The following is a 16,763-nucleotide window of genomic DNA, read 5'->3' as shown; positions in this document are numbered from 1 at the left end:
ACAGTAAAGACTATGCCATCTTTGGACACCCCTTGTCCAGCTTGGAACCTTCCACCTCTCTATCCCTTGTTTTTAATGTCTTTTTTTTATGTTGATTATCAGGGCAAAGTACATTTATGAAAGCTAAAACAGAAATGAATTAAAACAATATAAATAGTAAAAAGTAACATAAAAAGCAGTGTGTCTACTAAAATGTGCAGTAAGACTGCCTCTCTGACACAGAGGAGCACCATAACCTAGAGGCAAACACAATAACAACAGTATTTCCTCTTTTTCTGGTGGTAATTTGGGGGACATTTAGAAGGCATGCTGCAGAGGACCTCAGGATATGTGAACAGCCATAAAATGATAGATAATATGTGATGCACAAGGGAGCAAAACCATTTAGTAGCTGTAATGCTGTGAGGGGAGCTAGAAAATCAATTATAAAAGACACAGGGAGTCAGTGTAACTCAAGAAAACAGGTGTAGTCTAATATGTATCATGCAAAGGGATTGGCTAATATCAAATAACACCTGTAGTGTCCTTTACTTTTACAAAAATACCCAATGTATTATTGCTTTAAGATGAAAATGCACGCAGCACTCTTTTCCTCAGCTCTGCAGACAGCCAGCCATGCTGTCCAGCTGTGGTTCATGTGGACTGAGCTGCAAAAACATCCAATGATAATGAGCTACACCCAGAGGGAGAGCACAGAGACAACCTAATCTGCACGAGTCATGTTGGGGGAGAGATGGGCTGCTCTTTGAACCCCAGACCAGGCTGTGCTTGGAAAAAAAAATGCCAGCATCAGCAAAGAACCAGGTCCCCAAACAGGTGCTCCCCCACATGGCATACAAATGACTGCTCTCTTGGATTAGGATAGTGCTGATGCTTGTGCATTCTGCTGTGACAATGATATCCATGGCCTGTTGGATTCTGGAAATTATGACCACTGATTTAAAAAAAAAAAAAAATGCATCAAAACTTAACTGCTTAATATTACAACTGGTTCTTTTCTTTGAATTGTAGTTTTCTGCCATACTGTTTTACAGGAGGGGCGGCACGGTGGTGCAGTGGTCAGCACTGTTGCCTCACAGCAAGAAGGTTCTGGGTTCGAGCCCCGGCTCCATCACGGGATCTTTCTGTGTGAGTCTCCATGTTCTCCCTGTTCCTGTGTGGGTTCTCTCTGGTACTCCAGCTTCCTCCCACAGTCCAAAGACATCAAGAGGGGACGAGGCTGATTGATACTCTAAATTGACTGTAGGTGTGACTGTGAGTGTGAATGGTTGTCTGTCTCTATGTGTTGGCCCTGCGATGAACTGGTGACCTGTCCAGAACGAACCTGCCTCTCGTCCGAAGGCTGCTGGGATAGGCTCCAGCCCCCGTGACCCTTAACAAGATAAGCGGTAGAAAATGGACGGATGGATGGATGGATGTTTTACTGGAGTGGCAGCTAATAAAGTACTTCCTCAATTCTTTTCATTCAAGGGCAAGATTAACCACCTGGCAGTCAATGTTAGGCCAACACAACTGTCCTTTTCTTTTAAACAAACCCATAAAACAAGTCAATCTTTTTTTTTTCTTGCCCAGTAACATCTTTACATGAAGGCTCAATGCCTCCATTAAACAGTGCATCTGCAAATAAATAAATAAATAAAACAAAGTGCCAAAATGAAAAAGGAAAACTGCAGTGGAGACACAGAGAAAGTGTGAGCCCAAAACAGACAGCCCTTCAGATGCTACCAAATATGTGAACTATACTGCTACTTTGCAGCAGAATCTTGTTAAGGATTAGGACGAGGTGCGGGAGAGAGTTGATAGCAAAGGGTGTAGGGTGAGGAACGTGCAGTAGGCAGAAGTTAATGAGCTGGCTGCTTGGCTTAATACTGTATGCAATGAGATATGATGAAGATTGTCATTAGGCCACTCTGGAGCCCAGGAATTTATTAAAACTCCCCTTAATAAAGTAGAGCAAAAATTCACTGGAGGTAAACAAACTACTTTGAAAAGGTTTATACTTTTGGAACTTCTGTTGTCATTAACTTTCACTTAAAAAACTGCATGTATTTAGTGTTCATTATCCCTGTATTGTCGGTGTGAATGTCACAGTGTCAGCTTGTCCTTCAGAGAACTACAAGCGCATGGGTTGTAAATACAAGTAGAGAAAACAACCTATAACATTGTGTAAGTGATTGATGACGTCTAATGGCCGTAGCAAGTGTGACCACACGAAAGAAGCACGTCACAATTCAAGGGGAGAAAAATCCGTATACAGAGGTAGAGGCAGCAGCGGATGGCTGAACAGATCGTAAGGACTCATGCTGAGCGGATAGCATTTCTTTACAGTCGCTGTTGTTTCATTCTGTTTAGGACATTTAGAAACTGTGCTGGTATTCGTTTCAGCCCCCTCATCAAGTGACCAAGAGCCTTAAACCCAAACAGACCATCCTAAAAATAAGCTTCATTAGATATATGGAGTACGTGACTTATATAACTGTTGTGCTGTTTAGTTCAGTTTAGGACATTATCTTACACTGAACAAGTAGCTTTTAAGACTTCACATAAAACCAAACCTTAACCACAGCGACAAGAGTTAAATTAATCATTGAGCTAATTGTACAGAATGGATTTTTACAGCAATGTCTCTGATGAACCTTTTGGTTTAAAAAGAATCCCTTGAACAAAGATAAGAAAATGTTCTGGTGTCTTGTTGTTTTGCGGTACAACACTGCAGCAACTACCAGAGGGAAGGAGTTGGACCAGGTCCAGGGTGTAATGAATCCTCTGTTACCTTGCCTGTTTCTGAGCATGTAGAGGTCCTGAATGGAGAATAGGTTGCTGGTGCCAGCGTTTTTGTTTTTAGGTGTTTTCTTTTTTGCAGTTCCGACAATGCAATCTGTTGTCATCCTGTTTGCGTTGTGGATATGTAGTCAGCCAGGTCTTACACCTCTCCAACAAGGCGTGAGGTATAAACACTGCCCGAAATATACAATCCCCGTGGTCAAAAATGTAGTTTGCAGTCAATGAAAAGGTGTAGCTCTAAGTGAGAGCTACATTATTTCTTTAACACCGTAACATTATATAGAGCTTTATATAGAAGGAGATTACGACCCCTCTCACTGTCCAGGAGAGCTCAGTTTTGTGGTCTCTCAGAGGAGTGGGAGGCCCGAAACACGTAATGAGCCATCTAGGGTGTGCTCACCAAGCCAGGTCTCAGTGAAGCATAAGGCTGTGGATCTGGAGATGTCCATGTTTGCTCTATAGAGAGGTAACAGTTCATCCATCCAGGTAGCCACACAGCGGACATTCGCCAGATGTATTGATAGCTGTGCAGTTTGAAATCCCCTCTGTTTTTCAGTTTAACAAGTGCTCCTGCGTGAGAGGTGCTACTCCTCTGGCTAGAGAACCCTCAAGCTGGATGAAAGTTGGCGAAAAAGTTTTAGAGGTGAATTGTTTTAAAAAAGTTCCTCTCAACTTGATGTGTCATCTATGGCGCCATCTTGTGTTTCAGATGAAATCACCTCCGGGTCTAAGTCGATCATGACAGGGAAGAGTGGGAATACTGCTACATAAAACACAAGAATACGTTCTATCCGGGTTGGTTGGAGGTCAATTCTGTAACCCCTCTGCTCGCCTCTGGGCCTCTGAGTTCAGGCTTTGACTTGAAATACAACATCTGAATGAATAGATGTTTCACAAGTACCATTTGAAAGCAAAATAACTAAAAAGCCACACTGTCAGCAGACGAGAGCAGATGGGTTGCGAGGCTGTGTTTCTGCTATTGCCTTTTGCACTTGACACATTCACTGTTTACCAGCATGGAAACAAAGCTTGCGCTTTCATGCCTGGTCAATGTTTCTTTGAAACCCGAGCACATTCAGTCCCAAAATCTTGGTTTAATGCATTTGTTAGCGAACACAAAGTGGAGGTATTGTCACTCTTTTCATTTTTTACATTTTTGTGACGTTATAGATCTGCATTTAAGTTAATTAAGGCTACATAAGGCTGTAAAACTTCCTGTGGTTTCCGATAACATTTAGTATTGTGTTACATCAGGGTTTCTTTTAAAATATCCATACAGGATGCTGGTTCAGATCAGTCAGGAAGTATCTGAGACAGAAGCGCGCACGCACACACACACACACACACACACACACACACACACACACACACACACACACACACAGTACTGGGTAATCTATACACATGGGACAGTGTTTATATAAAATGTATATGATGTATATAAGTAATGAAAAAGGAGATAGAAAAAATAAGTCTACTCATGACTCCTTTATGGACATGTAGTTTTCGATGAGTCAACTGACTTTACCTCTGTTTTTTGCTGTATTCATCTGTTTTGTTATTATTTCTCTGCATTATCATTTCTTAATTCAGTAAATTTCTTCTCCTTTGTTGGCTCCCCTCCAGGTGGTTCACCCAGGTCACCACCTTGCTCACCTATTCCAGAAAGACCCCTGCCACCCTGCATGATCAGGACCACAAAAAAGATAAAAACATGAATCTAAAAATGTTTTTGTGAAATCCTTCCAGGCTTTATTAACCTTGCCAAACAGTAGTTTTTTCTGATTTTTCACAGAAAGTCATTTCCACTCACACTATCATTAATTTAAAAGACTCTTTTGGGACTCCCATCCTAAAAAGAAAACTTGTCCATCAAATGTTTTTCTTGTTGGGGTTTTTTTTTTTTCTGATTTGAAAAATAGAAAGAGTAACTGAGGACAGAGAATTGCTAGCAAAATGAGCTCCAGCATATTTCTTCAGTGTGGTTCTCTAGATTGTGCTGCTGTCTAACACCTCCCAGATTTCATGTGTTTTCACCCCGTTGCTCCAGACTAACAGAGCTCTCTCGGGCTGGAATCTTGCGCAACAGCTGTATCCATGACTCCCCAATTAGAGGCAGGGAGCAGGCTTTGAAAATGCTGGTGTCTCATGCTAGCCAACAGCGCCGGTGCCCAGTCCCCCGGAGAACCAGCACATTCTATATCCAAACTCATCTCTCCATGCACACACACAACACAATAGGAACTGCAGCGCGGCAGCCATGTATGACAAGAAAAGTCACAACTGAAAAAATAAAGTAATTTGGGGAGCAACGCATTTCTCTTCACGATGGCTTACAAGTGGTGAAACTCACAATGCTTCTACTGTAAGCCATATTACATCCCAGAGGCTGACAGGCATTTGATTAGAACACACAGCCACGACAGCCAAATCCAAGCTCGTGTATGTTTCTTGAAGAGACCTGCTTGAGTCAGGTAGTCCTGCTACGTTTGGGAATCAGAGTCTGACCGCAAATGTGAACCAAATTAAAGATAACGAATATAGAGCAACTAAACAATTGGTTCAGTATAATGGTTCAGCAACCTACCGAGAGCCTGGTGGGTGCTGCCACAGGTGTAGTATTGCAAAAGAGGCTGCAAGGATGCCCGCCTGTCTATGCGACTATTTTCACAAGGTGAATTTATTTTTTTCCCCCCTGCTTTTCGAATACTTTGCACCTGTCCTCGTGTCTGAGTCTTCCTGGGCACTCGCTTGCATGTTTGCTCCAAGAGACATTTCATTGTACTTCTTAAAATACTGATAAATTAGCTTAATCTAATCTATCAGACCTATTTCTTTCTTCTTCTTTTTAAAAAAAAATACCATTCTGAAGACAAAATGGAGAATTGATAAGAACCAGATTGATGAGCAGAGGCTGAACTGGAATAAGTACAATGAAACCAACTATGAATTTACTCATGTCAAATTGAGTGTTAAGATTTACATGCCTTTACACACAATTCAACAGCACAGCATTTATCTGTTTTATATATTTATCTCCTCCCTTCATTTCTGATATTTGAAAGTACTAATTTACCATCTACCGTACAGAACGAGTGAGTAACTCTTCTTTCCAGGAAAGGTACCATTACCATTACAAAAAAAGATACTCTCGCCCTCACAATATTGTGGCCCTGCTTCACGTTTGCTCTTTATATATTTGAAGCTGCTTCAAACTGTGCAGCGATTTGCAATTTTCTTTATAACCTTATTCTGTTTGCTTGTTTTGTGGGGGTAGGTTGGGGGACGGGGGTGGGGTGGGGTTTATTTTTGTTGTTGTTCTGCTTTTTCAAGGAACATGTGACACAACCACAACCTGCCTCAGGAATCTACTGGGAAAACTACAAAATAAATTCTGTAACGGTTGTAATTCATGTGAGTGTCAATCACGTGCTTTCACATACAAGTTTTCTTTCCCCACTGTGAGCAACATGAGGATATTTTTTACTCCACAGTCGCTCGGATTTTTTGTGATCTTTACAGAGACAAAAATCCTGTAATGGAAAGCCCTGCGGGGGAATTTTCTACTAAAAGATGTTGGGTGAAAATAGTGAATACAAATGAATGTCTAGACAGACGAGGCATCAGCCATCCACCAAATTACACAGCTCAAAGAGGAACAGACGAAGGACAGGGAATAATTTAAATCGCTTCAATGTAACTCACTCACATTCTTCAAATCAAGTCAATTGTTATGCATAGTGATTTTTTTTCCCCCCTTCTTCTATAATTTTTTTTTTCCCCCAACAAAAGATACGTGATGATAAATGAGCCTTTACGGAGCGGTTTCAGAGATGGCTGCAGAACACTCACCCCATGAGAGGATCCAGAGCTATTCCTTTAGGATTCAGCAGGTCTAGTTGGAGGATAGTAACACACGTGTTCCCGCTGTGATCGCACACAAATATCTTGTCAGAAACACGGTCAACAAAATAGAGGTTGCCAGTCAGCCAGTCAATTGCCATCTGCTCAGCATCTGCAATAAGAACACATGAAAAAAATGGCAAAATTGAAATATAATACACTTACGACTTTATACATTTAAGCGTTAGAATGGCACCGGAATATTCCATGTCTAATGGCAGTGTCCTTACGAAGATACTGAAGCAGAAACAATGCTCCGACTCTAGAGCCAAGAATTAGAGAGTTTGCACTGGAAGCTGGAGCTGTCAGCAGTTTCTTCCCCCTTTCACAGAAATACCCAGCGAAGTGCTTGTGTAATTATGGATCACCTCACCTACCAGATAAGTTACTGCAACATCACCTACAGAAACACGACTGCACAAAAGATGGAGGCCAGCTAGTCAACGTGCACTCATTAGTTTCATGAAAACAGGAGGAGGAACTCTTATAACGTAGAAGTTCATTTCCTTTGAATGTACGAGGAACGGGCTGAAGTACTTCCCAGTCTTCCCCCTGGGAACGTGACTGCTGACCACTGAGTTTTGTTCCGTGTGTCACTACCACCATATTTCTCATGGCATTACTTTATCATGTTTTTAAGTCTAAATGCCCATCATTGTTTATTTTGGCTTGTTGTAAAAGCTGCATGGTGGAGCAAAATAAACATGATGGCTGTAAGCATGTTAGACTTGCAGATAATGGAATGCTAGTTGTTAGCTATCAGGTAATTGTTAGACAGTGCTAATGGGTGGTTAGCTAACATTTAATGATTAGTCAGTACAAATGGCTGGTTGTAAAGGGTGGAATATCATGTGAAATAGCTATGATTATTTTTCAAAACAGCGATTATCATTTTCCCCTGTAATTCACATTTTACAACCAGCCATTACTGCTGGCTAAAGGCTGTTATCGGGCGCTCGCTGCATTCTCTGTGAGGCGCCATCTTGACTCTGCTTCCAGGAATGGAGACAATCGACCAGAAACAAGAGGTTACTTTACCACTCCAATGTGACTTGCTGTTTATTTGACTGTTTTTCTTTTAAAATCACGTGAGTTCCCCCTCTAACATACACCCTTCTTCCGTGGCTTTATTTGATGAGATTTCTCTCCATACACACAGCTGCTTTTTGTTCATGGTAAATTAATAGATCAGTATAAACTGCAGGTAATGAGTCCCAAGTGTACTAGTTTGTTGAACAAAACTACAAACTATCACTATCGTGTCTGAGACAAGTAAGAAGGAGAGATGCCAAACCCACTAATGAAGAGATGTGGAGCTCAATGGTAAGAGTGTGATATGTGTGTGTTACTCAGAAAAAGATTATTCTCAATTCATGTGAGTGTCTTCATGGTCTGGCTGCAAATAACACCTGGAATTTATCAGAAAAGTAAGGTGTGTATAACAGCCGAAAACATACTTTTCAAACTTTTTTGTGTTCTTATTTCCCGTTCCCGAGTGAATCCACGTAGGCTCCTCATTTCAGCACAGCGAAGTTGCCCAGAGGACTCTGTGGACAGAACCCAGCAGACACTTCCCTGGTTGTGCTGGAAATCCAATGCCAGTGTTCCATTTACACTAAGAGACCTCAGGGGCTGGAGGCTTGTTCCATTTAGCTGGGTGATGACAATACGATCCGAACCACCAATGAGAAGCACCGGATTGCTGTCACCAGGATCTGGAGAGACAGGGACAATCAAAGTTAATATATCTGAGCAACACGTTTGTTGAATCGTCAGTGAAGAAAATATGTCATCCAAGGAAAAACTGACAACAACAAAAAACATAGCACATAAGGAAAAAAAACCTGCAAGGGATGGACACAAAAACACAAAGATAAGTGCAATTCACAAAGAGAATGAAATAATCCATCATCACCGGAGGAAGATAACGTGACATCAGTCTGATAAACCTGCAAATACTGGACCAAACAGCAGCAAAGCAATAAAACCCCTCCAAGCTGACATTCCCATAAAGCCCCTTATTTACCACTACTCAGGTTTCTTTTTCCACTAAGTACTACACTGAACTTAGTTGAAATTATTTGTAGAGTATTTGTACTGCTTTTACAAATGTTTCTGCACATGCTGGCTGCTGATCATTGCAAACATCTGAAGCTGAATTAGTCTGTTCTTGGTCTTGCTCTTGGTCTTCGAGCTTCTCCCTCCTCTGTTGCGTCACCTGCTTAGGGGAGGAAGACTCTGCTGCGGCCTGTCGCACAGTTCCAGGTGTGCTGGCAGGCTATCCAACAAATATCAAACCATTGAACTGTGCTGCAAATAAGCGACAATCTTGACTTAATTTGATTTACATAGTGTATAAAAGTCATGTGATGCTGAAAGGAGCACATTATTAAAAACATGGTTGGTATTTATAATGTGGGGTCATGCAGAATAAATCCAGCCTTTAGTTGGAGAGAATAACTTACAATTACAAGCAAGACACTTGATCTGTCTTGACTGGAAGGGCGTACACAGCCCTTCTGTTACTTCCTAGTTCAGAGAGCTGTCGGCATGTTTTGTCCTTGAAAAATTCACCCACATACTGACAAAAAAAAAATTTGTAGTCCTTTCCAGACAGCCTTGGAGAACTGTGAACTAAAGGAAGCATTGCAGACTTGAAGGCGATGTATCTCTAGCAAAGAAAGTCTTTGGTCTCAAATCAAAATCAATTCTCATGTCTTGGAGGGGAAAGTCCAAGTCAAGTCTGAAGTCCCACCTTCTCCAAATTATGTTTCAAATGTTGCCATTCATGCTTCTTCTCAGTTTGACGTTAGCTGGCAGCTGGTGGTACGAGAACATGGGGGCGAAGCCAGAACTACAAAACTATCATCTCTTAAAAATATTAAGCTAACGCAACATGATCAAGTTAATGTCCCAGCAGGCCAACAAGCTAATGTATAGCTGATCCACCTGGGCTAACACCAACATGATATCACATCAGTCAGCGACTTCTCTTACGAGTCCTCTGGTGCCTGATAATGCCTGAGCTCGTCATGATGTTCCTCTACTCTGAGTCGTCCCAGTTTGAGGGGATTAAATCACATCACAGGTGCTGATAAATTGTTACTTATCGTGTCAAATAAAACAATGAAAATATGCGGAAAATAATTTCAGAATGTTTCATGTTTTGAATCACTTTCTCTTTTGTTGTTTAGAGAGAAAATCAAACAAAGAAAAGACGGTTCCAAAAGGAGATCTATTTTATTTGCCACGGGTCTGCAATTTGCATTCACCCCAAACCTCCATGATACAAAGGGAAGTACATTATCAAGCAGAAGTGTTAACCATCAAGGTGCTGTAGAGCTGCATTTTAGGGTTACAAATAGAATAAAATATGTAATACCTTTCACTTTAGATGGGGCCAAATATGAAGAAATTAAATCAAGATTAATTCTCCCTCTGAAAAAAGAGAAAAATTGCACTGTCGAGCAGTAATTTCCATCTTACACTCGACATGTTTTTCATACCCTACTGCTCCTCATCTTCTGGCCTCAGAGAGCTCTATTTGAAATTTATATTCATGAGCTTTTACAACTAATGGTAACACCATAGTTATCGTTGTACCACTATTGCTCCATGCTAAATTAATATTAATGCGCGTGAGCAGTGAGTTCAGTTAAGTTTATGGGTAATCATATTCAGTTTATTCCTGGTAGGACACAAGTCATATTGATTAAAAGCTGCAACGGTGGCGTTCTGCCCGGTTAGGTGTGATGCGCCTCCAGCTATTTTCAACCCATATACGCCAGAGTGTCAACAAACTTGCAAAAATCATTTGCAAATTCCTGTTCCGCACAGTATAACTGTATACCGGTCAGGCTTCTTTACTTGATTGGGGACCACCGAAACACAACCTCTTTTTGTTTTGTTTTTTATTTCCAAGTGGGGCGTTTTAGTCACAGGTGCAGATTTGTTACTAGTATCTGGCATTAGCATTAATCAGGGTTACGCTGGGCATTGTCGCTGCATGAAATCCTCTAGACTGCTCCTACTTCTCTCACGCTCATTAATTTTATCATTACCCTGGCCTGACCATGACTACCTGTTCCTGTTTTTGATAGATGTGGTCACCGCTAGACCACATTCATCTTGCTCCAGGAACAGGAAATAGACAATGAGCTAGAATTTGCTAAAAAAGAAAAAAAAAAATCATGTCTATTAATAGAAAAGACACAAACATATGATGCAAATTCCAATCCAAGTACACCGCTCACCTTGTTTGGCTTTGCAGGATATCTTGTCAGGCTGCAGGATGTATCCTTCTGTGCAGCTGCATCTGTATGACCCGTACGTGTTGGTGCAGATCTGGCTGCACGCGCCATACATGGCACATTCATCATGATCTTGTGGAAGAAAAAAAAAAGAGAGAGAAGTCATTTGTAATGAATTAGGTGTGCTCAAACATGACCCAAATACATAAAGTATACTTAATGTGGCCTCACTCTAGCACCTCAGGCATAATTACTTTTATAACCAAGGAGGATTTTTTTTTTTGGAGCTACACTAGCCTATAAACCAATCATCACATCTTACATAAACAGGATCAAATTCAGGAAGCACTGCTGCTCTGTTTCAGTCTCCTCAAGCATGAATTTTCTATTTTGTGCCAAGGTGTTGGTGTAATGTGTGTCACACAGACACGACTCTAGAGGCACCTTTGACTTCTGCCTTCATCATAGGAACGAGTCCTAAAACCCAGAAATAAAGTTGCTGAACGTCTGGTTTCCTCACATCAAAAATAAGGTCTGGGGTTTTAACTTGGAGGTATTTCAATGTTTTTTAGCGTAAATATAATAAGTCCCTTAATACCACAAGCTTTTTATGTGTCTTTAAAAAAAATAATGGCTGATTCCAGAGGTCGTCAGCGTGAAGCTAGCTCTGGTAACGCTGAAGTCATGCATCTGCAGTGTAGTTTCTAACATGTACTACTAATATTTGCATTTCATTGCATTCATAGATCATAACAACGGTGTTCAAATGAGATTTTTGTTGTTGTTGTTGCAAGTTTCAATTATCCAAAATTCAATGTAAAAATCCCATCATCTTTTGGTGGAGGTAACCCGTGATGATGCTAAATCCCTGGCTGGTCTTAAAGAATATACATCACCCCTGAAGCTCAGGCCAGACTTGTGCAACAGCCTCTTTGTGAAGCAGACAAACAGAAAAGTGATGTATGTGCATGTACAATGGGGCTGTAATATACCGTACTATGAATGAGGCCTTGCCTGCAGACAGATGGTTCTCACATAACTACCACCTCCAGCTTATTCATCTGAGAGAAGGGTTACTGGGGGCAAAAGGAGAGATTGGTGTGGGGAGGAGGAAGGCGGAGGAGGGAGGGCTGATGAATCCTACCTCTGCAGCTCGTTCCGTCCTCGCCGACCTCAAAGCCGTCAGCACAGAAACAGAAGGTACCGTTTCTCGTCATGACGCAGCCATAGCGACACCGGAGCTCGTGGCAGGCTGACAGGAGCTCTGCAGGGGGAAAACAGGCAGAGAAAAGGTGAGAAGTGGAGGAAAGAGTAAGAGAGGGTACGTGGAACAGGAAATTACTTTGTGATTCCAGAGGACACTTTTCTTTTTCTTTCGCTCGAGGATCAATTTGGACACAACCTTATAATTTTAGAAACAAAGAAAAACTCCAACTGACGTTTATAAGTTCTAGATAGTTCAAGAGTCTTGACAGAATTATGTTGCACAATTACAAATGATCAATGAGGCTGTACAGCAAGTATTTGTACATCTTGTTACTGTCCTTGCACACACAATACTCAACAGCCCCCCGACCCCCCCAATGATGATGCTTTGTTTAGCGCTTCTGTACTCTTACAGAGAGGAACGAGAGAAGCTAACAGTGGCAGGATGAATGTAAAGCAGGATAAACGGCAGAAATGAAAGCATAACCCTCGGAACAAAGATTTAATTGCACGAAGATTGATAAGCCACCGCTGAACATTAATTAATGTCAACTTACGGCTGAGGAGATAAAAGCTTGCATTGATTGTCCTTGGTCTTTCCGCTGCTAACAATTTCATCCAATTTATGTGCAGCAGCAGCAGCAGCAGACCGCAGTACTTCTTGACAGGATGTATTTACATTCAACAGCGAAGTGAGAGCTGAATGCGAATCAAAGCATCTGTTGTTTTGAAAATGAACAGTGTCGTTGGTCTTGATTTGTAAGAGCAGGAATTATGAGATGTCAGTGGATGTTTACTGAGCTCTCTGAATCATACAGTAGCAAACTTTTGTCCAACTTTCTTAGGAGAACAGATGCAGTTGGTCGTTACACTGAGGCAAGAAAACAATCTTTGGGCTCAACCACAATCGGCTCCATCGACATTCATCCCCTCGCATCTATCAACTCTCTTGTTTGACCACTTTCATTCCATTTAGAATACATTTACCACTGCAGATCTTTGATAATGATGATGATCCTGTCAGGCCAATAAATACGCTGCCATTGCCACCACTGTGTTATTTTCTGGAGCCGCTTTGAAGGATTATTTGATGTCCATCTTCTCGTGTGGTAACTGTTTCTGAACTGCTGAGCTATAGTTCATGGTTGGATGATGGGATCGTTACAAATGGACTGAAATAAAATTTCTTCAGCTCATAGACTGATGATACGTGGGTGGGTCTAGGACCCCACGTCATTGGACGAGCAGTGCTGCCTATGGATGCACCCAGGAAGAGCAGCGGCCGTTGAGACCAGTTTAAGTCAGTGGCTAAACTGTGCAAAAATACGATGCCAGACCAAACTTTATTCCTACTTCAGCTTTCATAGAAATGAGCGAGGCCTAACTTCTGATGCAGTGGTGTGAGGAGAGATAGAGGAGGAGGAACTTTCATGTAATGCTCTGCAAAAAAAAAAAAAAAAAAAAAATTAGACACTTAAACAGTAATAAAAAAAGGTGAGTAAACACGATGTTGTATTGAAAAAGGAGCAGAGGTCTGAGTCTGAGGGGCGAACCCTGAGAAGAGGAGCTCAAACTCGGGTGGGTGGGGGTGATTGACAGGGCTATGCTGTGCTGAAAAGGTCACGTAACTTTTGTTTCTCCCCTGCGGTCTTAACACTCCTAGTCAGCTGACTTCTACTCACTGAGGTCAAGAAGCAGACAGACACTTAAAAAAAACGTCACTGCTCTCTATAGGGTTTACACACAAAACCTCAGAGTGACAACAAACCGTATCACGAGTCCAATTAGATCAGTCACTAATCATAAAATCAGTTTTACGGTGAATGGATCGTGATTGTTAACCAATGGGACGAAATGCTGCACTTCTTCTCTCTGGTTATCTTCATGAAGATGTTTTGATACATTTAAAGTAGAGGCTCAGTTTCTAAACCCTGATCCGATGAGCAGAAGGAACTTCACTCCTATTAAAACTGCATAGGCTGTAGAACAAAGTCCCCGCCACCTTCAGCGGCTGAGACAGAAGAAAAGAGTGAACTTTTGGTTTTCATATAATTCTCACAGGAGTTTTGACTGACAGAATATTGAGTAGAAAATGATAGAATTTTCATTTCGAGGGCAAACTATTGTTTGAGAAGATAGGGCACGAGCAAACATAGAAGTATTAAAATGGTAAATGCCCAGTAACCTTTGGTCTTCAATGGCTAGAGAGAGACCTTGCTAGCATTTTTTTTTTTTTTATTAAAATACTCCAGTAGCTCATAGTGCTGAAAAGATTATGAGGCATAAAAGAGCAAGAAGTTTGAAAATTTTAGAATTAAATGTTTCAAAAGTCATGGGTAAACGTTCATCCAAAATTGCAAAGTTTGTAACACGAGAAAATAAAATGAAAATGACACTAACATGACTAAACAAGAAAATGTCCACTAAGATCTAAACATGTAGATCTTTGAGAAATGAACTGCTACTACATCTAGACTGTTGTTCATGAAGCAAACGTGCACCGCAGCTTTTGTACAATCAGTGTTGGGCACATGACTTTGAAAAAGTAATTAGTTATAGTTACGTGTTACCTCTCCCAAAAAGAAACTGAGTTACTCCACACTAAACCAGGGAAAGTAACTATTGCGTTACTGTTTTTTTGGAAGAATTTGGAGGGGGGTTTTTTTGGGGGGGGGGGTGCCTATGAGGGCTCTGAAGGAGTCTGAATCAACTGCCGACAACGGCAGCCTGTTCTCAACAACATTAAGGCCTATCAGTTCGTTAAGTTCTGTCTGCGTCACCAAAAATCCTGCTGTGGCTGCTGGGACGGCGTGGCTCCGTGTCCTTCTCTGTTAGCGGAGCTCACCTGAACAGCACCTACTTGCTACCACCATTAGTGGTGTCAACGCAGTTTCTGGCCACTAGTTTAGTAGAAGAAGAGTAGGGCCGTCGAGAGGCGCTTCATTAAATTGGAGTTGCTGACATTGGACGTCAGCCCCTTCACTCTCGCTCTGGGACGTCATAACGCCCACTCAATATGTACGTTTTTACCTTTGACCTCCACGAACTTAAAGTAGTGCCTATGTTTCCATCTTGAAGACGCTGTCTTTCTCGCCAGTCTCGCCGTCTCTGACGGTTTGCGTGCGTGCTGCGACGTGCTGGGTTCGTGAGTAAACACCCGCCCACCTGATGTCTCTGGTTGGCTCATCGTGAAATCTTTACTCTCTCTTAGCCAATCATCATGAGGCGGTTATCTCCCCCCCCCCCCCCCCCGCAACAAATGAGGGGGAAAAAAACGCGCATATGCGGCTCTTGTGTCTGTGTGAGGCGAGTAACGACGTGTTGGTAACGCTAACAGCGTTGTAACGCTAGACAAAGTCTTTAGTTAGAGCACCCGTTACTGAAAAAGTAACGCCGTTTATTTTAACGCCGTTATTCCCATCATTAGGTATAATAGTGGTGGACCTCCTGTGGCTGTTCGGCATGGCTCAGGAGGCAGAGTGGGTGTCTGGTAACGTGAGGGGCCGCTGCTTCGATCCCCACCTCCCCTGGAGCGTCTGTCTTACCCTGATATCACTCTCACTCACTGGAATGTCTCTGACACAGAATAGGAAGGTGCCATAATTAATGTGATCAGTTGCACCTGTGTTCACCCTGCTACTCTTCATGCTCTTACTGCTTGTTCTCCAGGCAGCTCCTTGCCAGCCCTCGTGCTCCCCAAATTGTGTCTTCTTGTCTCTGTTCTGCTGTGATTCTACTCCTGGGATCACTTTGACCTTTGCTGCAGTTGACCTCTTGTGTCCAGCATGTTGGTTCGACTGTGACTCCTTAGTTTTGCTCTTCTGGTTAATCCAATTAAATAGAAATGGCATTTATAGGGTATTAGAAACACCGCTCAGTATGAACCAGCAGGATGCAACTGTACCTCTCTGGAGGGATCCCGGGGCTGCAGCGAGTTTTGGGATAATTTGACTAATCTTTTGCTCGCTGAGGTTCTCCACTGCAAACAGGTAATCAATTAAAGTTGGTTTTGTAGTGATTAAGGTGAAGACGGGGAGGCACTCGTCAGCAGCTGCGGTTGCTCAGCACTAACCGTCCACAGTCCACAACAGCTTGATACTTCAGACGTACATCTTCACCTAAAAGATGTTTAAAATGCACAGGAGCGGTAGCAGCACACCACCACCAACAGAAGCATTCATCCTGATTTTCCTGTTCTCCAGGGGTGAATAAACACAAATTATTCTGCAGTCAAACTCGAGCGAGGAAACTGTGGGAAGACTGAGCTTCTCGACAGCTTGACTTCAAGAGTCTCAGCCGACTCGGGGGGGGGGGCTGACGGATGATTCCAACCTTCAGCTGTCAGGGGGTAGTGATCATTCAAATACATCACAAATAACGGCCTTAAAATGACCATTGAAAGAAAATCTGACTTAAACAGATACAATTAAAACATTACATTCTCATAAGGAAAGTTGTTTTTGTTTTTTTTTTGTGAGGGCTGTTGCAAATACATTGGTGTACTACTGCACATCTATGCTCAGGGTAAAAATACCAGTTGCTTGCATTATTCTCCAAAGAATTACCAAACAGTTGAGACTACCAGCCTCAAGCTACTCCAGATAATTGATGTTTCCAGTC

General features: G+C 42.0%; 1 protein-coding gene across 1 annotated transcript in view; it reads right to left on the bottom strand.

Moving 5' to 3' along the window:
- The window catches only part of lrp1bb (low density lipoprotein receptor-related protein 1Bb), a 293,597-nt gene that overhangs the window by 155,805 nt on the left and 121,029 nt on the right, over positions 1-16,763 (bottom strand). Inside the window, 4 exon segments of the mRNA XM_086219771.1 lie at positions 6,637-6,799; positions 8,145-8,402; positions 10,941-11,069; positions 12,082-12,201. Of these exon segments, the coding sequence (XP_086075897.1) occupies positions 6,637-6,799; positions 8,145-8,402; positions 10,941-11,069; positions 12,082-12,201 (670 nt within the window).

Source organism: Aulostomus chinensis, chromosome 12 (genome assembly GCF_037954235.1).
Source record: "Aulostomus chinensis isolate RoL2024-O1b breed Wild chromosome 12, RoL_Achi_v1.0, whole genome shotgun sequence".
Lineage (NCBI taxonomy): Eukaryota > Metazoa > Chordata > Actinopteri > Syngnathiformes > Aulostomidae > Aulostomus > Aulostomus chinensis.
Note: the sequence above shows the minus strand (reverse complement) of the source record. Positions and strands in the feature narration are given on the sequence as shown.